The sequence below is a fragment of the Neodiprion virginianus genome, chromosome 1 (genome assembly GCF_021901495.1).
Source record: "Neodiprion virginianus isolate iyNeoVirg1 chromosome 1, iyNeoVirg1.1, whole genome shotgun sequence".
Classification (NCBI taxonomy): domain Eukaryota; kingdom Metazoa; phylum Arthropoda; class Insecta; order Hymenoptera; family Diprionidae; genus Neodiprion; species Neodiprion virginianus.
Genome location: NC_060877.1, coordinates 33,664,863 through 33,689,901, shown reverse-complemented (window position 1 = coordinate 33,689,901; position 25,039 = coordinate 33,664,863). Strand labels below are relative to the sequence as shown.

At 48.7% G+C, this 25,039-nt stretch overlaps 1 protein-coding gene across 2 annotated transcripts in view; it reads left to right on the top strand.

Annotated features, from left to right (window-relative positions):
- Positions 1–9,146: 9,146 nt before the first annotated feature.
- LOC124308241 (histone-lysine N-methyltransferase MECOM-like) overlaps positions 9,147–25,039 on the top strand; it is a 32,672-nt gene continuing 16,779 nt past the window's right edge. For both annotated transcript variants that reach the window (XM_046770792.1, XM_046770783.1), the window contains exons 1-3: positions 9,147–9,641; positions 13,333–13,701; positions 13,782–13,984. In XM_046770792.1, the coding sequence (XP_046626748.1) occupies positions 9,587–9,641; positions 13,333–13,701; positions 13,782–13,984 (627 nt within the window). In that variant the 5' untranslated portion in view covers positions 9,147–9,586. The remainder of the gene's footprint in view (positions 9,642–13,332; positions 13,702–13,781; positions 13,985–25,039) is intronic.

Genomic DNA, 25,039 nt, shown 5'->3' with positions numbered 1-25,039 from the left:
GACGTTGCGATAATTATCATTATCACGATGGAACGGCGGTTTTCATTCCCGACGAATAGCGGCAATGCGTGTACAGAGCCGATTGGCAGCGCTGCAGAGATGGTGGGCGGTGAGAACTGTGTGTGTAGACTGTAAGAGCCATCGCAAAATGACAGGGTTTGATCAAAGGACATAGGGTGTTTGATGTCTGCTGCAAGCTGCGCGGTTTCACGCGTCAGTTCTGCACCAAATTTGACTAAAACGCGTGACGCCAAGTAGTGAAATCGTTGAGCCAAATCGTAATCCAATGACAAATTTGTACCATTGACAGTGAACGTCATACCCGAGGCGCGCCTCATCGATTTTTGTTTTTTTTTATCAATAAACATCAGACGTGAATTTTTTCACCTGCCGATTCAGCTGTTTGAAGGGTGATATCTTTCTACAAAGTTTACCCCAAGGTATTAATTTTTTTTTTTAGGATCTTTACATAATGACGTGGATTTTTTTGATGAAACCAATTGGACGTTATTCTCCTTCGATATGCGTAATGTTTTTAACCGCAGGGGTTGCATCCCTCGTTTTATTGGATTGTTAATGTTAGGGGTGGTTTTCACCCCTTGAACGGTTAAATTACCACGTAGCAAAAATAGGTGTCTATATTTTTTTTTTACGTACCACCACGCGTTACAGAGTGAAAAAAATCGGGAGACACTCCTTGGGTACGTAATTCCTAATTACAAGAAAATCCGACCTATCGATTAACGCGCGGAAACCATCTGGCTTGAATATTTACAAGCCTCGAGCCTAGTTCAAGTTCATCGCGAAAATCAGCGAGCCTGCGAAAGCAATACGGCGGCAGCAAGGAATAAAAAATATTGAAAGTGTAAACAATATTGCGGTATGCTCGACGTATCGAAGGGCGGATATTCGAGTGTGCGTGTCCATATGGTGCGTGGATCATAATTCCGTTGACTGCAGGCCGCTGCGCGGCGACGCGGTGGCTTCGTTATGCGGTATCAAAACCGCAGGCTTATTGCACTACAGCTATAGCGAAGGACAGCGTGCAAATATTAGTGCGTTAACAATTCAATCTAATTATGTTTTCGTTCGAACGGCAGCTTCGCCGGCAATTCGGACCCGCCGCTGGCACTGCACCAATGCGCACTCTATTGTAATCCAAGCCGGAGTACACAGCCGCGGGCTAACCGCCTGGACCCGTAAATTAATTTTATCTCGCGTCTGCATTGGCGTTGAATCGGTCCAGAGCCGAATTCGCGGCTCCCCGTTTGGCCAGTTAGCAGTAAATCCGAGACTTACAATTAATTGCGGCGTCACGTCATCGCGTTTCGTACATAAGTACCTGATACGTAAGGCTACCTACGTGCAGATTCGTGGATTTCATTCTGCCCCTCTTTCAGCCGGTGTTTAAATTTCATTTTCATCATCTCGTAGCCCCGAGTTGTTTGTCCCGAGCAGCACTGCTCATCCCGAATCGGTCGTCTTGACCCTCGATTCCCGCCCGTTTCGACGCCGCTCGAAACTCAAAGACAACCCCTGCCGCACATCGTTCACCCCTTAGTAAGCGAGGCGCCCGGGCCCGAACCTTGGAAGGGGAACAGATGTTTTTGAGCGTAGGCCAACACGCCGTAATCTATGTTGCACGCCGTTGTAATTAGTTACAAATTGTCTGCTCCGATTATACATTTTTACCCCCCCATCCCCGAGGAAAGTTGCAGATTCGTCTTATCGTATCTTAGAATATCACGGGATGTTGTAACGATTTCGAGGGTAAATTTGAGCGGGGATTCGTCTATTTTTTAAACGAGATGTGCGGCGCTGATATACCAGAAACTAACACATCATGGCGCGTGTGTTTCACAAATGCTCAGGTGTTGAGCCTGATAAAAGCTTCGGGCAAAGAGATCGATCGAAAGATCTCGAAGTTTATCTCTCGGCGTCGAAGCGCGCGGAAGGAGGATCGTTATACTTGTGGCACACGGTGAGAAGGAGGGAAGGAAGAGGCGGGTGATCGAACTAGTATAAGGAGAGGAAATCCAATCAACCGTTTGCGATCACACGCCCCCGCAGTAAACAAGAGCAACAAAAGACTGACCGTTTCGGTCTGACGATCGCGGCCCCGTTTCATTCTTTCTCGCGAGAGCCAGAAGCGTCCGCGAGATAAAGTTTACTTTAAACTTTGAAGCCGGAGAGCCACTTACGCGATAGCGATCCAGGTCGTTCTCCGTTGGCCGAATGGAAATAGCGAATCGAGCCGGCATCCCCGGGTTATTTCGTGGACTCCATTTGCCCCCCTCACTCTCTCTCTCTCTCTCTCACTCTTTTTATTCCTCCCTTTCTGGCCGATGACGCGGTGCCCGCCATGCATCGCCCGGGCAGTAACATCCCTCATTCGGACAATCGTCACCGAGTTTAACTCGAGTGAGATAAGGAAGCGATATCGGAATCACTCGCTCGATCACGAGGACACAGAAGGAACGCCGGCTATTCAAACCGGGGAATAATAGAGTGTGATTCTATTCAATTCGGAATGGAAGATCGAACTTAGCATAGCGCCGAACGATCAGCGAAGGGTTCCTGCAGGGGCCGGCATCTGGGAATCGAATATCTCCGATCCAACGGTGTGACGTTGTATCCGCAATTGTGGAAGAAGCTGAGATAATTGACGGACAGTCGGGCTGCAACGGCGCGACAAAAATCAAAGCCTCACCCTTTTCCGTTTTCAATTTTTGCCTCTTCTCGGGTAAGTTTTTTTTCGTTCCTTCGGGTTACGCGCCGTTGTTGCGCTGCCGCTTTTGCCTTTCTCTTCTCCCTTGATCTGAAAGAGGGATGAGATCGGTTCGTCGCACCCCAATTTCTTCGCATTGTCTGCGGTTAACCCATCTCTGGATTTTTCACATTCCGATTAATATTTTGACAATAGAGAAATTACCGCGGGTCGAAAGGCGTGAGAAATCGCGAGGAGAGCTCTCACCTTGTAATAAACTCTGCGGGCTGAGTCGAAGGAATCGTAATTCACTTGTAATTGGTTGGGGATCGTCGCAGTTCGACTCGCGTCGTTCGCCTCGGTTTCTAATTTACTTTTGATAAGTGTCACGCTCGCCACCCGCCCCGGGGAAGAAGAACGCGGGAATTGGCGAAAAAGTAATGAAACCCATAAATAACTGATGAGAATCGAAATGCAGCTCGGCGACGCGGTTCGAGACGCCTGGCCCAACTTTCAAAACAAAGGGATTCAATTTCGATCCCAACTCAAAACAAATGCGCATCAAATATGAATCAGGGATACGAAGTAAGTTACGGGGGAGACGAAGCCGCTTTCGGTTCTGAAAAATTTTCCCCCTACCTCCTCCCCTCGCCCGGTTCTCGATATCAAATCCGATATGAATATTACTCGGCTAACGTCGCGCGGATCTGTGACTGACAGGCTTCTGCCTCGATATTCAGCCTCCACTGACAATACATAATCTTATCTCGCGACGTGCAATATTTCTCAGTCAGAAGATTAGTTACCGCCGATCGCAGAATCGCCTGACGCTAAAAAAATATCTACATACCCAGGCAATTCTTTTCTGATGACATATAACCTCGAACAGAGACGCGTGGCGTGACAGGTTCATTTGCGATTTCGAAGATATATAATTATACATACTTACGTGCACTATATAGATTTGACTCCAATCTGCATATATATAATTCTCCAAATTCGAGATCCTTCTTATATACGTTATTATAGTGTACCGTTCAACGCGGAGAGGAAGAAAATCTCGCATCTTCGCAAATGTAGGCACCGTGTATGAGACAGGCAATTAACGGGGCTGGCGATTGCTTATTTTGGCGAGTGATCAGATCCCCTAAAATGGTCGCGTGATCGCGGCATCAGGCGGTATAGGATGCGGAGTTTGAAAACAGCTCGCAGAGATGGAGAGAGATAGAGAGAGAGAAAGAGATCTCGTTCGTTTTCCTACAGCTATCTCGTACAAGGCTCGAATGTTTAGGCTGCAGTAAATCACGGCCCGGTCGAGAATTACGAGGGATAGATAAGGCGTTGAGATCCATAAGAAAAAAATAAAAATAAATAAAATACACGGGAACACAGCTAGATTATTCGAAAGATATAAACATCCCGAGGCGATTGCCGGAAGCGAGGATCATAGGCGATGGGGGAAAAATTAACGAAGCCAGAAGGCGCTTCGGTCTGACGGAGTGAATCGTATTTACAGACAAGCGCATTGTCCCATTATACCCCGCCCGGGTTATTACGGAGAGAATCAGGAGCTGGCCGGGAGGCTGCGCGATCGATTCTCGAGGGGCGGCCTGCCTCCGAGTCTTCCGTTACGTCTTCACCTTCCGGTGACTTCCGGTGGCTCGGTGGCCGGACAATGAGAGCACGGCGCACGCGGCGCCCGACAATTCCGTCTCGAGTTGCACCAGGCGGGGGTTCCGCATCCCCGCCCCCCTCGAACGCATTAGCAACGCTTTAAAGGCACTAGACTATAAAGCAACTCGACTCGACAAATTATAGACTTCTCCCGCTTCTCCTGCGCGTCCGTTACACGCAGTCATCTGCTTAGAAACACGCAATGCGCGCCGAAGAAGCGAGGAGCAAGGAGCGCGAAGAGGGGTTGGGGGCACATTCGTTGATATGAATGTCTCTCTTTGTCTGTGCGGCGAACAATCGCGCCTCGGGTCTGCAGATCAAGGAGCCACTGAATCGAGATTTGGTACAGCGCCGCGCAGGGCGAGAGATGATTGTTTGGTGACTTCGAGAGAGGATTTTTTTCGTTCACTTTTCTTTCTCTCTTTCTCGTTCTCTCTTTCCTCCTCGGAGCTGCACCAAGCATTCCTATGGTATAAGGTCTGGAACGACGCGGTGGTGCCCACTTGCCTTTGAGAACGGTTAACGGTCGATTGGGTTGTCCGCATCGCGCGACTTCGAATCTTGAGATCTCGCTGCGTGGATAAAACGCGTTCTCTGCATCGTCGTCGTCGTCGTCATCTCGATCACGAATTCATATCCGTCACGAGTATTTTATTATTGGGACATTTCGACCTGCGCTTCACCTGCACCCAAACGATTTTTCACCAACTCTTTTACCCCCCGAAGGTACTCGAGAGACCCGTTCACAGGTACCCGCAGATTGTCTGCATCGATCTCAAGCGATTTTCAACGACATCTTCATCCCGCCAGCCCCACTTGATCGGATCCGCGCTTCTACCAATTGGCCATCCTTTTTGAATTGAGAAAAATGCTTTTACCCCACTCGGCAGAGCCTGTATCTGATCCTTGCTCGCTAGTCTGCGGTATGCGTTGTCGTTGTGCGTGACGTTTTGTGTGCTGAAAATTAATGTTTGATACGAAAGATCGGGGTGGGGGGGATTTTTTGAACCAACATTCACCGCGGCCTCCGCAAATATTCGGTCGCTTTATCTGTTCGGGAATATATCCTTTGACCCGCGCGTCAATCGCAGGCCCTTTAAAATTGCTTCACAGCTGCAGCGACGATCTTGTAAAGAGGAGATAATTTGGGACGGGGGACAAGAGGAAAAACGACAAAAAAAAAAGAGGAAGAAAAAAAAATCAACATCGCGTTACCGTATCTACCCTTGTGTGTACAGATATTAATAAACGTGTTGCAGCGGAGATGAGGACGGGAGGGAGAAAGGGAGGAAGGAAGGGCTTCGGCCTTGCCGAGGGAACACGACCCGTGCGGGGGTGGCAAGTGTTTCTGTCAGTTTAATAGCTTCTCGCCCCTTCTTCCCACCGATGCACACCTCGCCTCCACCCTTCGACCCGACACACTTACGTTCCATCTAGTGCAGCTTCGTCGTCACTCCGAAGTGTCAAAAGTCACGCTCTCGGCCCGGGCGGTCTCACGCTTCGATCTGATAACCCTTTGATACCATCCGCGCACCCACAGCTTCCAGTATACTTCAAACGCCCGGGGTAAATGAAAATCATCAAAATCTGGAACGGACGGTGAAGGGATTTCTCCCCGTTGTCTAGCTACTTTCGATTAGTCGCAGTAGACTCATCGACGATATCTATCAGATTTCTTTTCTCGTATTTTGTTCACTTATGCATCTAAGAAAATTCATTGGAAGTATATTTTTCGTAAGATAATGGCAATACACTTCGTGCCAGGTAGGAGTACGTTAAAGAAGTGAAAAAAGATGTGTTAAACAGGGAATGTCAATAGCTGGAAGTATCGAATCTTCGGCTTTCGTCGCCTCTCCCTTTTGCTGTACCGAACCACAATCGTCTGGCTCCATGGCGATATTTGAACACGGTAGCCTCGACACACAAAGATATCGTCTAGGACACGGAACGCAGGTGCCTACCCATATTACGGTATTGAGCGGGTGGCTGCTCGTGATATTAGGATGTTTTTACGCTACGGTATAAATCAGGAGGAAAATATTATACGGCGTATCGTAGGCAGGGGTTGGCGTTGCCGCGGGTGGTGGTGGCTGCAAGAGGAGAAAGAAATAAATAAAGAAGGATAGAAGGTAACGCTCCAACGGAAAAAGAAGGAGCGAGCGAGCTGCACTGGGTCATAAAGAACGATATAACTACGCGACACATGTCCTCCGCACGTTGGAAATACACTTGGCGCTGTGCGTGCCCCGCAGTTATGAGCTCGTTTCGCAAACTGAAATGAAGATTTGTTTGAGGTTTCCCTTCTCCTCCTCCTTCGGCATTTTTCAACATTGTTTTCTCCGTGCACGCGCCTCGAGAATCGGCGACGAGTTTCATACTTTCCACGATGATTTCTTTTTTCTTTTTGTTTTTTTTTTTCCACACCACGCAATATGAGCATTACATAAGTCACCGGCTCGTATTTCAAAATGCGAAAGAACGTGTGTCCAAAATCCGCGCTGCGTGTCAAACCCCCGTAATTCTGTGACCGTTGAAATTTTTTTCTCTTCTCTTACTAACGAAGTAAGGTTATCATTTTGCACAGAATTTTTTTTTCTTCCACTTCTGGCTACGAGCGCCTTCACAAAACTTGGTTAAAAAATCTTGAAATCCGATTTTTCCTGTAATTTTTTTAAACGATTTCTTCTCACGCGCATATTCGAGTCAAGAATGGATGTAAACGAGACGTTGACGTCCGATCCTGGAAATCGAAGCGCCGAACGGGCGTCCAACCGCAAGACGTCAAAAAATTTTGTCCGCGAAGTGGTTGACGGAGGAATACGCGTCCCGTGTCAGGGTTTACGTCGAGTGGGGGTCGTCGGTTGGGTCGCGTCAAAAGCCGGGGCCAGGAAGGCCGCCGAAGGCAAACAGTCGAATTCCTGATTGCCTCCTTGGCTGTACTGACCGTGACTTGACGGGGGCACCCCTCTTTAATAATATTGAAAAGCCACTTTTCAATCGAGCCTAGGGTTCGCTCTGGCAAAGAAAAGGCGAAGAAAAAAATTCGTGATCGCAGTCGTTGGATCCGACCTGTAAGCATTCGCCATTGGTCAACGACCGCTGGTAACGTCTTGTCGCGGAGCGAACGAAGCGTCGTGGATGATTTTCAAATCGCAACGTTGATACGGCGCCCGATTCGCAGAATATTTATTAGATGAACTAAAAATCATTACATCAAATTCTCGTTAAAGATCGAAATCATTTTCTGAGAGTATTAAATTCAAATCAGGTATACGTTACTCGAATTTTATTCGTGTGAAGTGTGAGAATTGAAAAAATATAAAATCTACTTTAAGATTTCATTTACAATTTCTGACAGATGTATTTATCTAATTTTGAGTAACTGCAATCATTTATATTACCCACATTAAAGAGACCGTAAAAAATTGTACCCAATTAAGACAAAGCGGCGCAGTTTGCAGTTTCCTGTTTTTGTGATATAATCTAACCGTCGACCGTTTCACACAGTGAGGAAAAAAAAAAAATGAAGAAGAGAAATATAGTAAAATGGTGGATATTATTACGATTCGTTCATTATTTCGCTTGTTCGAGAGTGAACAATCACCCTCTCGGAACTATTCAAAATTTCTATATGCGGGAATTATTTTCAAACTGAAAATTAGTTTCATTATAAATTACGATTTCACATAAATACGTATATATCTGTGATAATGGAGTCACGGTGTAATTTTCATTAAGTTGTGATTAGTTTAGTTTCAAAATTCAAAGCGTTCGGTATACAAGGTGAATTAATTATAGTGAAAATTTAAACGTATAAAACAATAGTGTCACAACAGATCCATGCGTCAGCTGTCCCGAAATTCGTTGTTAGTTAGTTTATTCATTTTTCATCAAAATTCACGTTGCAGGTAGACCCAGAAAATCAAAATGTTATAGAGAAGTAATTAAATTTTAGCTGTACGTAAACCCGTTAGAAAAAGTTTATCTCCTCCTTTCGCTATCAAAAAGTTATGTTTCGCTGATGAAATCAAAGTCAATCTGTCTAAAATGAAAAGATTTTCTCCAAACGAATTAGGTAAATCTGTGACAGCTGTCGCGCCATATTTGTATCAAACGAACATCGATACATACGGTTAAAGATAGAGTTGCCACCAACTGTGGTTTAAATAAAGGACGAGAAGAGACGAATGAAATTAATCAATGTGCGGAGAAAACCGACGCTCCTGTGTTTCGGTTAAATAATCACGCAACGACGATACGAATTGAGTAAGAAAAAAATAGTGGGACGCTACGAAAGCTTGCGTAACGATAATTTTCCACGTGCCGTACGCCTATCGTATAAAGTTCGCGTCGCGTATCGAAGTCGTGGGTCGTGGCGAATGAGAGGATATTGGTATCAGTATCCGGGTGTAGGAGTGCGCAATAAGGTGGCAGGCGGGCATCGATTGTTCCGGTCCTGAGGTCTCCTCGTCCTTCGTCGGCGCGCGTCCCGGGTTGCCTCGCGTTCTCCGTCTCCTTCGCCTCGCAGCCGCCGAGATACGTACGTGGTCCAGCCACGAGGCGTCCGTCTCGCTCGGTGACAGGGGATGCTGCGGCGGTGGTGGGGGCAGAGCGATAGGGGTGGCTCCGCCCGTGGGCCAACCAGAGCCGAGACCGACGGCTCGCCACTCCCAGGAATTGTCCGGGCTCCCCCAGGAACCGTGCCATCCTCTTCTCAACAGATTTCGGATCTCTAGTCTCGTAAGAGCCGGCCGACACGGCACAGCTCGCATAGCACGTGCAGAGGGACGGACGGCTCTGCGCGCTCGTCGCCTCTACGCAGCGACAACTCCGTACAGCTGTGTAAAAACCACCCCCCGGGGAATCGCGAGTTCCTCGATATTGGATACTCGACACCGCAGTGACCGCGGTCAATTATTCCGGCTTGTTTCAATATTTCCGGAGAGCGAGAGAGAGAGAGAGAGAGAGTGTGAGTGAGAGTGAGGGTGAGGGTGAGGGTGAGAGAGAGAATGAGAGTGAGAGAGGGAATGAGAGAGAGAGAGAGAAAGAAAGTTTGTGAATACCTGTTGTTGTGATACTGCCGAACATTTTTTTCAACTAATCAATTACGAGTCACGCCGCGTTGGATCGAGAATTGTTTTCGCCAGTGAGATGTGTTGACGTTTTGTGACTTTTGTGACACCTCGGGTTCATCCGATATTTTTCATGAAGGGTCTCGGCTCCGGCTCGCCAATGGTTGACTACAAAGCATCGAGCGGTGGTGAGTTGATCGCGATGAAAGTCGACCGTATTCGTTGCGGCTTCTTTTCATTTTTTTACTTATTTTCTTTTTCCAGTGATTCTTATTTTTCTTTGGGTACAAGCCTGGATACCAACGGATAAGAAATCGGAAACGATTTCTGGAGCGCTTATCGAAATAATCGCTTAATTAACGTATGTTTTGTTCAACGCCGATTACGCGCCTCTGGCTTTTTTCACCCTGCGTCGGAACAAACCGAATCTTAAAACCAGATCGGCGTAATACGTTCGCACATTGTTTTCGTTCTTACGGAACTAATTAACATTCCAGATAATTGTGTAATCGCTGTTGTATAATCTACAATCACGTGTATTGTTATAATACGTAGGTATACGCCTATCGTTCAGATATTGCGTCGTTTTCGAGTAAATCACGCGCGGTCCTTTTATATCCGAGCGGATTTTTGCCAATATTATACCTCGTTCTTCCGTATACAAAATGCGATAACGGAAAATTTCAGACTGAAATAACTGATCGAACAGTTTCCTCCATGGAACATACGATTCAAAGTAGCCTCGAATGTGCGGAATTTAAATTTCCTCCCGAGAAGACCGGTTCCGCGGTGAGCCGAGCCAAAGATTGTCACGATTCTGGTCACCCGTTGTAAACGAACGATCAGCTGTCCGAGATTCACGCTGCCACGCACGCGGATTTTTTTCGTCACACTCGGTACGCACCCAATCGTAACTGGGCTTTGCATCGGCGGATCCAAAGGATAAAATTGGGAGCAGTGTATTAAATTCTACAGGGGACTGGTTCAGTGTAGGTGTAAGTCTCGTTGCCATTACGGCTGTGCAATATCGCGCCGAGACGGATGTCCTGTAATGCGGTTAAACTGCGGTTTACGTCCTCGTGTTAGCAAACGCGCGACGGGTGCGATCGTCGCCTACTTCATCAAGTACTGCGCCCTTTTCTACTAATTTATTATACTTAATTATCACGGGTTTTCCGGGGCTCGGCCATGGTGCTGGGCAGGATACTCGTCGCGATATATCCCCTCTCCTCTCCTCCCCCCCCCCCCCCACCCCCACCCCCCTCCATCGGGTAGCGGGAGAAATGTCCTGGCTAGGAAAATTTCCACCTTCCCTCGGTAGGTACAGCTTTCACAGAATCTCGGAAGGAGAGACGTAGTGGGTGGGCAGGTCCGCGATTTGTCGTCACTCGCACTCTTGACCTCCGGACACTCGTTGGATCGCGCTTTTCCGCGAAAGCTCCGCAGCGAATCTCCGGTTATCCGGCGAATACCTTGGCCGCGTCACGCCGTATGCTCGGAACTTTTTCTCATCGAGTAATTTCGATCCCTCGGCGCCTATCGGCTAAGCTATCAACCCGCCTCTTCAGCCCGGCTTATGCTAGAGTCAAGGGCAAGTAACTTACGCGCCGCGTGTAGTTAATCGGCGGAGTAGTTATATAGTAGTAGCTCCTCGCGTAGGTGCGGACTGCTGCTGCCGGGCGGGTGGCGCGTAAAACGATGCCACGGAGTCAAGTGCGGCTCGCCGCGTTGTACGCGTCAGACTGCCGCAAGCACGGCACTCGAGTCACCCGGGAGTCAAAGACCCCCGAGGGTTTATAAATATTGTTACAATATTGAGAGCAGCTATACAGAAGTGTTGTGATAGCGCGAGGGGCATGCCGATTGACGCGTCGTCAAGGATCAGCTCTCGTCTTTACGATCTTCACCCCCGGCTCAGCGACTGCTCTGATCCTGCCAAACTACTGCCGAAAATCTGTTTGCCCCGACGATTAGGACGGTTTTCTACACACGGAAGAGGCTGCGCCGAGCCACCTTCACCGTCATCTCGATACTCGGCCCGCGGTTTGTATGCCCGAGTCTATCGACGGGGTAAGTTTCATCTCAGGATACGGGATTAGCTCGAGTTTACTGGAACGAATACGGATACTATCGATAACGACTTAACCCACTCCCCCGGATTATTCTCACTTCTCTCGCCTCGTTTAAATATCTCAGTTCGAAATTCGTCCCATTCCACGTTATGAAACGAATCGACGCCCCTCTTGCCGTCGGATAGAAACGCGGATTTGAAGCGATATTTCCGGCGTTTAGGGAAGGTAATGCACGCATAGCTGCTGCCTGTATTATAGCCATAACAGACGGAGTGGGTAAACAGTTGTTCGCATTGGCCATGGATCACGATTGGAATTTGAGATTTTGGGGTGATTTTTCATCCCGTTAATAACGATGTATTTTGAGACAGGGTCTGCGAGGGGCAGGGGGGATTCCCTTTGTCACGTGGGGCTGTGGGCCCAGGGGCGTGTCGGGACAACGGTACTCATGCATTCGTATATATATATATATACACACACACACACACGCGTATACCGTTCGACAATAGTCATCTTGCAGGCGCCCTTGAGACGTCACGAAAACAATTATACGTATATCGGCGAACGCAAACACGTTTATTAGAGCGTAGATGCATAATGTACGCACGGCTGCGTGCATGATCAACGCCTCGCGGCTTCTTGGCTCCTCGCCGAGGAGAGATAAGGATTATAATTCCTACCCGTCAACCATCGAGACGCTTGTCAATAATCGAAATTGGTCGCGTATAAGCCGCAGCCGCTGAGCTGCCGCGACGTGCAAGGAGTTCGAATATTCTGATTTTCAAACGGTATTGTACGGTATACGTGTTGTTTCGATAAAGTTAAGTTGTCATACCCTGCACTATGTATGTATGTAAAGCAGCCCGAAACGCGAGTAAACGATGAGAAGAACACCTGCTCCTACGGTAACCAACGGGCGATTCCTATCTTGCACCGCATATACGTATAATCGGCTCGATATCTTACGCGTCTATTATCTAAAGTATTTGCTTAGTTGTCAATTCCCGCGTAGAGTTTGCTTAGGATTCGATTGCACAGGTTGTTTTCTATCTCCGTATAGACGCTGCTGTTTGTTCGCGAGCGATACGCGCGTCCGTGTCCGTGTCTGTTTTTATCTTTGCGTGCGTAGGTAGGCGTACGCACATGTACCGTTGCAGCCGTGCGAAGTTGACGAGTGCAGGCAGGGGTTTCAGGGTGTAAGGGGTCGACGGTGTCACTGCGCAGGGGGCTGGAGGGGTGAAAGCGAGAAGGAGTGAGAGAAAGAGAGAAGACACACGGAATATAGTTTGTTCGAGATAAAAAGATACGGCACGGATATCTCTCAATTCGGCGATAAGTTCCGTATTAAACGGCGCGTCTCATATCCGGCCTTGCCTTACACAAACAAATCCGTACCTACGCACGTTTCAGCCGTCAAGCCGGCGGTGCCGCGGAGACCACTCGAGTCTGCGGAGTAGTCGTAGCAGTGAATCCCATTGAAGACAAGACGCGCGGCGGGACCACCGCAGCATCAAAACCGCCGCCGAGGTCGAGGCTGCACGGCCAATAAAAATACTTAAATAAAATCTTATCGTTCCAAACACTCTTCGCTGCTCGAGGTTCGGGTGTCGCGAGATATCTCGCTTGCAGACCCGCCGCTTCGCCGCTACCCAGGACTCCGGTAACGCGGCTCCTCGCGATGTGTGTCTAGGATCCGGGTCCCGCGCGTAGATTGTACAGTCGTGCCGATGATAATTCGGACTGTGGGAAAAACGTGCGAGGCTCAAGGTTACGGTCTGCAGACTATACCTTTTTTTCTCCGTTTCAGGAAGCAGCGACGAGGGCGACACGGCCGGGGGCGTCGGCGGAGGCGGAGGTGGAGGCGGAGGCGGGGGTGGCGAGGACACGGATCTCGAGGAGAACTCGGGACGACCCAGCGGCAGCCCCGATTATCGAGATTTACAAAATCCGCGCCACGCCACCAGCGCCCACAACGTTCCCCAGGAGTATCCTCAGGCCAGGCCCGCCTTTCAGCAGGAGTACAACAATCCGGCGGCGATGGAACGGCCCCCCTTCGACAAGCAGCCCCAGCCGATGCTCAGGGAAGACGAGCTCAAATCCTGGAGTTACGAGGAAAACGAACGAAAGGATTTTCCACGGAGCGTTGCATCCTTTCCCGGCGAATACCGCGAGTATCGTGAGTATACCTGCGTCTTCCTTTTCGAAACGTCAGGGAGACTCTCGGCAACTTCCTTATCTTATCTCGCCGCTCTGCAGGTGATATCAAGCCGGAAACCCGTGGGCCCAAGGAAATACCCTTGAGAGAGTGGGTCTCCCCCGTGCCCGAAGTCGAGGTCGGCCGGTCCTCGGTCAGCGGATCCCAGGTGAGGGCGCGCAGAGACATCGCCAGGGGGAGCAAGTTCGGGCCCTTCATTGGGAGGTGGGCCCACGAACCCGCGAATCCGCACTACGCCTGGGAGGTAAGTGAGAGAGTGCGATTATTATCGTTCGTGACTGCGGAATGTCGGCGAAAAAAGTTCAAGGTCTACGGTGTCTTGTACGAGCCGAGTCTGCACCCGAACGAGACGCTTTCCCTGCGAAAAGCAACTCGTATCCGCGATCGCGACCTCAAAATTGACAATTTTACGGGTATATGGTTCAGCAGGAATCTTGAGAGATATTCGAACGAGACTTGAACAATTCACACGCGAATATACGTACCTATATCTTCGGACTTAACTATACGAGAGTGAGGAGGGACAGATATCATCTCAGTGGGATGCATCGAACCGTTTTGAAAGATGATCGATCTGTTTATAGTTGAGATTCCCCGGGAATATGTCCCCGGCTGTATGTCGGGAGACTCGGGTCCGTGTCCTACTGTTATAATCCACCGGCATTATCCGACAGATGCCGACGACAGAGTCGTCGCCGCGACGCAGCGGTACGAATGACGCCGAACCACCTGGTCGGTTCGAGGTGTCATCTATACTGACGGATCTGTCAATTGTCGCTTATACCCTCGCCCGGTCTTCGATGTGCCTTTCTTACCTCGGCGATTCCTATGGAAGATAGGTTTAATGTCGGCATTGAAAATCGCCAGGACTGCAGTCACCGCGGTGTATGTGCGATCCGCAACTTCCCATCGGCATCTGCAACGCTCTGTGAGTGCGTGCGTCCGTTTCTGCCCTCGTATCTTCGTAAGGAAATCATCCGTTGCTGTTGTCCGTGACAAAAAAACGTTGACGTCTTACTCGGACATTTTATTCTTCTCTTTTCAGAAAAGATGGAATCGATCTGTCCTTTCGAATCGGCTAATGCGTTCCTTTCTTATAATATGCATATGTGTACAGGTATTGAAATATGTAGAGAAATATCTCTTTTTTTGCAAGTTGATAAAAGTCTCAGACTTTTCCTCAAGTGCGATAGCGTTAGCGATTATCGTTGATCCGTATTTCGAGTAGTAGCTGGTATAATATTTTGACGTGATTGAATACCGTTTCATCGCTTTACGCATCATTGAAAACGTCAATTGGTTAATAGTGAAATGTACGGTAAGGATGACGTTAGTGAAATTGCGTATATTTTTTTTATTCCGCCTGCGGTTTCCCGCATCTACGTTCTTTCTCTAACCGTTCTCATTTCGCACGCCTCGTAACGCTTCACGTGCGACATAGATGCAGCCACATTTTTCTCCTCTTGCGGGTATCGCGTAACCGCAGGCATCTATTGTAGTAACCTTGACGTTCCAGACGATTCCTAATGCTCGTATGTAATGAGCGATGCAAAGCGAACACGTCGATTGGACCGCAGTTCAGAAGCTGGCCTATACAGCAGCGCGCAGTCCGACGATCCGCTGGAAAAGTGGTTTCCGGAAAAACTGTCATTTCAGCGGTTGAACCGTTTGACGCAGAGTTCGGTTGATTTCGTAACGTCTTTGGCTTCTTTCGTTTGACGTTAGTTATCGCGAAGTGTACGCGTACGATTCATTACGCGTTACGTACAAAGTGCGACCGTTGTACACATGTACGCACCGATGCGAGACGTGACAGCTTTCTTATCCTAAGTAACTTCGGGGTTCCTGTCTGGTTGAAAAAGAGAGGAGTCGTCGGTCTCGGAACTGATTCCAGAACACTGAGAATCGGCTCAGAGCCGGTGGTCAATCCTCGGTTCGCGCTGCGCTGCGGGGGTGATAGATATGATAGTCGAAGGGGCGCACGGCGCGGTGACAAAATGTAAATGACGCCATCCGTCTCGCGGGTACAAAAAGCTGACGGTAGTCCGGCCAACTGTCGACCGGCGATTAACGAGATCGATTAAATCCAACTACCGAATTGCCGAGCTACCCCTTCGTTCCGTCGTCACCCGATCCGTCAACCACGCTGTTGCAGGATGGCGGGTGAACGCCGAGCTGCGGAAATTCACCGTCGGCTGCTGCACTCCGCGGATTCTCACGCAACCGATTTTCCCAAATACTGTCAAGAATAACATCACGGTGTTTGTCTCGCCGCACCCCGATCTCCGGATACAGATATGGGTTGCGTGCCTGTACAGGCACTTTAATCCTTTTCTCAGATTCGTGGAAAGAAATACGTATATACTCGAAACCCGGTAAGCTCTCGAGATGAATTGAATGAAAAAGGGATGAAGAAGGTGAAAAAGAGAAATTGAAAGAGTAGAAAAAATTCGAAAACGGAGGAACGAACGTATATCGCCCCAATAAAAATTTTGATCGATCCGGTAAATTCACCCCTGTTAAATTTTTGCCATGTTTATTCATACAGCTAACCCAAATCATAGGCGGGAAGGAAAAAAATTCCGTATGAAAAAAAAAAGAGAGAAGAAACCTTCTAGCCGGTAGATCCGCGCGATGAGGCCATTGTGTTTCGTGGGTTCTGGTTGTATTACAGAGGTATCACCCTACCTGCGCGTCGAGCGATCGTTTTGGGGTTGCTTTAGAGGGTGAGTGAGCCGTACCTCGACCACTCTCGAAAATCAGAAGAGGCGAGAGTAGCGAAAGCGAGAGAGAGACAGAGAGAAGAGTGAAAAAACGGTGAACCAGCAGAGGGGGTTATCCACTTTTACGGAGATGTTTAGCGCAGTGACGCGTAATCAGGGTGTGCGGTGTGCCACTACGGCAACTAAGCCAATCTTCCGCTTAGCCGTTCGAGTATGAATTTACCATCCCCTCGCGTACATCGGACGGTGCTCAATTTGGCGGAGAAGAAAATCACAGCATAATTAACGCCGAGTGTGACCTGTCGAAAATGACCCGTACGTCCACGAAATGTAACGCGGACAGGCAAAGTCGCGATTCTTCTTCGGACGTTTGTTTCGCAAATCAAGTATTCGTCCGTGATTTTCATACGTAAATCGCGATTGCAAGCTTGCCGTATCATCGCTAGATTCTATATAATAACCTGTGCAGCTTGCAAAGCTCAATTCGTGCAGCGGATTCTATTAGAGTATTCTATTATAGGATTCGTGGGAGCTTGAAAAGCCAGCTCTGACATATTGGCCAGCCGCAGTTTCTTCCGCGTCACTAATCCCTGACCGAAGGGAGCTGCCGGAGTCTTTTTCCGTGATTCGAGGTGGAGAGCGTGGTTGTTTTTCATAAGCCACACGCGTCTATTTTTTTGTCAAATCGTGCGGAAGACTGCGGGGAATTTAACGTGCGAGTGTGGATGACGAATTGGGTAGACGGAAAAGTGCAGCGTCGCGACGTGCGAATCGACACAAAGCGGATACCGTGCGCAGGGTTGACGCGACGGACTGACGCGTCCCTGACGAGGTCTGAAAGACGCGTTGGCGCTCGTAAATTGGGAAAAATTAGACAATAAGGAGCCCTGGACATTGTCCAGTCGTTGGGGCGTTTCACCGCCCCGGAAGTCTCGGACAATTTTGAATCCGAGTCGCGTTGCGAGTGATTGGCAGTCGATGCCGGTTTTGTTGCCAATCAAAGGGCACGCCTGCCGCTGCCGCAGAGGGACAAATCGATCACATTATGCCCGGGCTGCGAATTAACGCCTGCGAGGTTCTCAAGGCGTACGTATATCGAGTTACGCGTTGAACCGCGGACCTTGCGCCGATCATTATTATGTACCAACATACCTGCGAGGAAGACGCGGGTAGTGAGAAAGTTCCATATTCAAATTTCGGATCGGCGAGAATCGGCAGGAAACAAGTGACAATCAAACCCGCGGGGATCTTCATTGTCGGCTCGTCACCTTCCCGTGACAACCGGGCAACCTTTGTCGCCGAGGGTCTCGGCCGACGGTCATCTCCGACGGACGGTGGTCAAGCCAGGACGACCTCGAGGAACGGGGGAACGGGAACCGCGAGGTCGGTCACGGAACCTGCGGCGCGACCCGGCAAAAAATGTGAAACAAAAAACGGTACCAAATAAAGAGTGACAACCGACCATCGCCCCAGGGGTCGCGGTGCAGGAGCTCCGACAAAACGCTACACGCTGCACCACCACCTTGGACCTGCGATACGTGCATACGTTACACGTGCTTACGACTGTTGGCCCCTTTCGAGACCGGCTTCCTTGATTGAGACTTTCGCGTTCAGCGCGTATCCTTTCTAGTATGTTAATACAGATATGATACCTTCCTTACTGCTCATATAATAATGCCGGCAAGGGTTCATATTTTGACATTTAAATCGAGCGCCTTATACACCCGGCGCAAGGTAGCCGCTGCTGCTGCTGCAGGGTTGCTCGCCTTTTCTCACCCCTTCCACTTACATCAGTTCGCGCGTGTGTCTCTCGCCTCGTTACCGATTCGATCCAAGAGCAGCCTCGCTCGCCTCGTCCGATCTGTATGTATACTCTCGTTCGCGCTGCAGGCTCCCCAAACGACCGGGGGAATCCTTTCTTAATAACTCGCGCGAAGCGGGGCCGCGTGACAAATCGAAGGGTTCGTAAATTTTCCGGCAGGGATGGTCGTAAGAGACACGTGTTACCCGGTTCATCCGGGCTGACCCCGTCGGTTCAAACCAATCGACGAATCGCGGGGGCGACCAGACTCCTTCCCTAAGGATTTCTCTTCACAATCCCGAACGGAGATGGAGGAAGCCGTTCGCGACGCTTCTCGCCAGCTACTTAATTGAACTTGTTTCACAACTCATAACGAGAAGTCGGCCAAGTGCCTCGGTTATAATTTACGGGAAACAATTCTCCTCCGCTCTGCCTTTGATCTCCCTCTCCCTCGCTCTCTCTCTCTCTCTTTCTCTCTTTCTCTCTCTCTCCCTTCCATCTATTTCAAGCAATTTGAACTCTGCCAACAGCTCCGTGTTCCTCGTTGACACCGAGGGTATCAACAACGTAGTGCCATTGTCGAAACACCGCCACAAAATGCGATACCTTTGATTGATCAGGCCTTCGTATGTTAGACTTCAGTTCTTAATCATCGAAAATTCTTAAAACTAAATATTTACCAGCGACAACGAATATCAGTAGTCCCAAATTTGATTTCAACATAAGTTGTCTATTATTATCAGGACGCCTTTTATCGAACCGCAATATTTGGGATGATATATCGCGGTGTAAAGTGGCTAAATGCAATTGTGGAATGCCTGCTGAACGTGAATGCTAGAAGACAGAGAAAAAACCGATCCTTCTTCGATCCGGTGCAAATGTATTTCGAATAGATCGATGAATTGGATTACAAAGCGAATGTGACGGCTGAATCGTGACGATCGTACCACACGGAGTATCGGTCGAGATATTTTTCAAGAATACGATTGGGTTTGAATGAAACACGTAACCCTCTTCTTTCCATATCGTCACAGACAGTCCGAGACGAGCGACCAGACGAGGTGGCTCCATTGAGTGTGGGATACTTAGGTCAATTGATCGCTCTCTCCCTGAGCGGCGTTGACAGATTGCGGGGTGGAGAGGAACGGGCTCTTGTTGGAAGGTGAGTTGCCGAGTCCCGTGGCACAATGCCCGAGCTAATCTGGCACGTCGGTCCGAGTGGAAGGCATTACCCGAACCCGAGGCAGGTACGTAGGTACACACGCACCGCAGGACTAAGGGCGCCCCCGCACCGTGCTGTGTGTTCTGGGCTATCGCCCCGTATATGCAAGGAGGAGTACCGGTCCCGGGGAATCGCCGGAAGGCACTCCGATGGTTTGTTCTGTACGGTGGAGAAAATTGTTCCAGTTTATTGTTCCGAAGAGCACTAACGACGCTACTCGGCAGGTAGCCCGGCTCCGTATACGGATAGATCACGCGAGCCGAGCGGGTCAACATCACGTCAAAAACATCCCCGTCAGTCGAGTTGCGTCCAGGCGAACGGTCCGGAAAAACAATTTTAGCAAAATTTTCTGGCAAATAAGCGTCTAATGATCGATCATAAGAAGCTGCGGCTGACGCGCCTTGGCCATAATTTATACCGTCAGATAGAAAGGAGGGTAGCTGCTCTTCATCGAGGGAAGCCCTGCGGATCGCCGGCTATCGAGGGGGTCGGTGGGTGGCATCTGCTGCGCGTTAGACACGGGTCAGAGGGCACCGCCGTCCATCACTTCGTGTCATTACGCTCTCGGTCCCCGAAACTCCGAGTCAACTGGGTCAAGTACGGACCCGCAGTACAGCCGGCTGCGTGCCCAGGATCTCGCACTGTACGTAAAGCGAGTCTCGGCTCAATTTTGGCGCGGGCAATTTCGTTTAATTGGAAAATATTAGCTGAGTCGAGAGGCGTCGGGCTGCGCGCTCACTCAATACTCAATTATCATCCCCTAAATTACGGGCTGTTTACGAGTCGACTCCTCGCCGTTCGCCGGAGAGTTCGAGTTACTCGGCACATTCAAGTTTGGCGTCATCTTTCCTTAATCTCCTCCGTCGTCGCTCCCGCTTCGTAGACCGGCAAGGTGACTGAATCACCGAGACCTGACCCGGTGCTCGATTGTCTGACAACCCGCCGGGTTTAATTATTCCTTAATTAATTTCCAAGAAATTTATCGACGCCAGGGCAGTCAGACTTGTCTGCGCTTAATTCTGACTATCGCGCGGATTACGCGTCGAAGTGAATTTCGAGGTGTTGGTGAGCCGAGGGCATCGCCGCCACCCCCGTCAACGATCAACGCCGACCCCGAGCGACCGCTGTGACGCTAAAAGCGTTTTTGCGTTAACCATCGCCGGGTTATCATCTCCATCGATCGCTTATTCATAACTTTTCTGATCCCACCGTTCCCTTCCGGGTCCGCCACTCGACCTCTGACGCTGAGCTAACGACATTTAACCCCGTCTGTCGTATAATCCTCCACTCCCAGCCTTGCGAAACTGACGCATTACCGAAGACAACGACTACGCGCTGAACGAAATACGATTCTTATGCGGTGTTGTGCGATGATATTATACACGCGAAAAAAGAATTCGACAAATTCACCAAACATAGCGGAGGAAACGTCATTTGATTCAACAACGAATTGACTGAGTCGTTAATCGAAGCCGCATTTAATGTAATCAACGAGACGTTTCTACAATTTTTTTTTTTTTTTGTGTTCACATACGCTAGGTCTTTTTTTTGCAACAAACTGAGAAGAAGAGTACAAATCTGATTTTCGCATATTTCTGCGCTTACTACAGCAATGCGCTTGTAGAGCATTTCGCTTCTCTTCAGTGACGAGCTTAAACTAATAGATCCGAAACGATCGACGAGCAGCAATCACTCTCACGTTCTTCTTCCCGAATTTCGGATCTCTCGATCCTCGCAGCTTCCGCTCCTTCGCACATCCCGCAATATCCGAAAATTATTGAAAGCTTGAGCTGAGCCAGGCGAGAGCGAGATTAAAATCGCCGGCCGCGTGTCCAGCTCCTGCAGATGCACAAAGATGCGCTGCGTGAGCGGGAACGTTGGTGATTACCGTAACCTTTGAGGCGCTACTCCGTTTGTTCGCACCAGGTTGGTTCGAAAGAAGACCTTAAGTCGGACAGTCCCTAACTGCCTTTGGGTCCTCTCCCCGAATACAGTACATCGGTTTATTGTCCGGGGTGTGAGGCTACAAAGGAGACGATCATCTGGTCCGTCCGTCGCCTTGCAGTCTACGAGTACCCCATGTGGCGCAGGATCATCCAGCCGCATGTCCTGCTCGTCCTTTCCGATCGGTAAACATCCCATTTTTTCCCTTCCACTTCGGCTTACGATCGTTACGCCGCTTGTCCACTTAATGGAACGAAGCTGTTAGCTTGCAGGATTCCTAATCAGTGCGGTTGCAAGGTCAAACTCTGATACGTCGGAGATTGTTCGTTCATTATTTCACTCTGTGCTATATTGCAGCTCTCATTTTACCGTTGTCTTTCTCGGCAATCGTGGTTGACAAGCTTCGGTCTTAGATGCAGTGTGAGTTATTATCCTGCGGATGTTTCAGAATTTCATTACGAACCTCATGAATTGTATAATCGAAGAAGCAATACGTGCGAAGTGCGTTCTTTCGCAAAACTACGACACATCTTAGACAAAGTTTCGTAACTGGAAAATAAATAAATGCGAAAGTGGCGTGGATTTTAAAAAACTCGTCAGTTTGGAGCAGCGGTCGGTAATCTTTCCGTGTGGCAGTAACGACGAGCCGTTACGTAATTAGAAGAATATCTTGGTTTCAGTGGGATGTGGTTTACTCGGGTTTCCGATCTGTCAATTTTAATTGCCACCCATGTCACCATATGCATCTTGTGTACACATATTACACAGAGTACAAGCGTCTACGAAGCGGGTGCGATACCGCATCAGCGTATCATGCGCGGCTGTTCCTCCCGAGAAAGAAACGTCAATTACGCGGTGTAACCGTCGGTCTAGTCGAGCCAAGCCAGGCTAAGTATCTGCAGGCATCGTTTGCCATTTCATTCGTCTTTAACAACGTTGGAATTTCAGTAGCGCGGAGATCATACAGCAAAGTCTTTTCCACACACATGTAAGTTGAACGCTCGTTAAGCCTGTTATATATATCCATGTACGCGGAGATATAATTATTATTCACGTTGAGTTTAAGCTGGAAGTGCATTCCTACATTCAGTATGCACGTAGCAAGTGAGCACCGGCAGTTTATAGGTTTAAATCTAACTTAATTGAAATGGTGGTGCAGTTTCTGCCAATTTTAGCAATTCCCTTTTAGTCTGCAGGTCGTTTCTATGCAAGGGCCGTGCAGAAGTGCATAATTATTATTTATACGCAACTAACTGAACTAGCGAGCGTTGCAAATACGTTTTTCTTTCTTTTTTTTTTTCTCCATTTCATTTTGCGAATTTCCTCTTCCGCGTTCACGTTCGCCTCTGTACTCACGGGCATCAGTCTTTCACTTCGCTTTCCCCTCTGGTCCCTCCTATTTTTTATATTTATATTTATTCTTTATTTAATATTATTTTCTCGCTTCGTATAGCACCGCAACTTGCCAGCGTCGCGTTTTTGTATAAATAATTAAAACTTTCTCTTAAAGCTTTAGAACTATGTTGCCAAGGACGCGACGACACTCGAGGCAATGTGACGGATTACTGCTCGGCCAAACCAGCAATTAGACACGACGTATAACGTACCGCAGATCTCGACGAGAGGCGGTCTGACGAGCAAGAAACATAAATAAATAAACAAGTGAATACAGGAGAATGAAAAATTATAAAAAATATAATGACTCGTTGCGGCGAACGTGCTCCATCCGCGTAGTAAGCCTCCGCGGCTTTTATCCCCACGCGGAAGAAACGCTCGTGCGGGACTAAATTTTCGGAATTCGGTAGGACGAGGAAGGGGAAGAAGAAGAAAAAACGAGTGAAAACGATTAGAAGACCGGAGGATTCTCAGGGAGACAAATCTGTGTCCCGGATTGTCCGCACATGCGCCTCGTGCCGACAAAGCGAAAATACGCCCCGCTGCGAGGGCAATGGCGGAGCGGCCGAGTTTACTTTTCCGCAGGGCCGGAAACCCTACGGACGAGCGATGCGGCCGCGGGCGCGCGACGCCGCTGGGTCCTGAGTTAACACGTTATTGTAGTAGGTGTGACGGACTTGCGATCCTAATCCCAGTTGACACCCGGCCAGGATACTCTCTCCGCATTGTGACTGCTGTCGCGAGTCCTGTGCGTGACCAGTTTCCCGGAACGGTCCTTAACCACTGTCTCGTAGCCGCCGGCTCGATGCTCCAGGACCGAAAATCGGTCGAACATCTCCGACGATCTCTCCTCGAGTTATTGTCGAGATTGACACAAAGGTGCGCCGAAAGCAGCCAAGGAACGAACGCTTCTCGAAGCCCGAGCAAGAGAGAATTTCCCGCAGCAACGCCAGTTTTCACGACATGCGGATGTTATCAGAGCGGCGTAGTCAGGGTCCGCTTGGATGGGAAGAACTTGTCCAGTTTCATTTATGAAAGAAAATTTTCAAGGTATCCGATCCGTGAATGAACGGTGTTAGCGGTGCGGTGGTTTCCTGCTGCGGGGATCAGCCGCATCCAGCTTTTCCCATTCGAGTCTCTCAGTGTCCTCTGGAAGCGTCGGTCCGTGCGTAAGCCTGCCGGATTATCCTGCTGTTTTCATTACTCGACAGGTTTTTCCCATCAGTGACAACTGTTTCCTGCGATTACCTACCGCGCAAACGATAGATGCCACTTAATTGTCATCGCTCAAGAATTCTCAGCGCATCCTGCTGGCACTTCGACGTTTAGAACGGATGATCCGATACTTACTTGCAACGCCTTGTCAGCCATCAAATGCTATTTACTTTTAATTCGGTTACGTTCATTGTTTTCAAAAACGAGAAAAAACATTATTTTTGTGAAATTGACAAAGTTACCCGGTTTTTGGCTCCAATCAACCATCGTTCAATTTTTCTTTCTCCAGATTCAAATTCCATACTACGAAATCATGGTGTATACCAAACCATATATAATATCTAAACTATGTGTGTGACTAATTAGTTTTAGTTTGGAGATTATGCATGAATTGGAAAGTGATGGATCGTATCAGCCGAACTTAAGTATGCTTTCTGTAAAGATTAAACACCATCAAACACCGAAAATTCTACGTAGTACGATTGAGCGTTATACCGACGTGCAGGTACATTATTATAACGTAAAAAGTAGATACGTCAACAGATCTATGGGCGAACGGTAGCCACTTTTCCACCTGCAGGTCGGTTATCGATTTTCCAGAAGGTGAGCAGAATTACCTAGGGTACAGACAGGTGGGGTGAGCGTGTTCGTCGATGAAAAAAGCAGTCGAGCTTATCGCAGTTCTCTGTATTACCGACAACCGCGAATGTTCGTTTCGTTATTTAAAGCATTATGCGTACATACATTACCCAATGTAGAAACTTCGACGAGACAGCAGTGGGTCGATCTCAATGCAAGACTCGTTGCTTTTTCGAGATAAAAAATACATCCGAGTTTCCTCGTACGGTATTTTTGTATGCAGTGTGGAGTTCATAAGTATCTTTGCGGTTAGTCCCGCAGCCTGATTTCCCCCTGTTAGCTGATAAAATATTCGAGGAGGAGTTTTTCAGCTCTTGCAGCACGAGCATTGTACATACACGGAGAAAAAAAAGACTAACA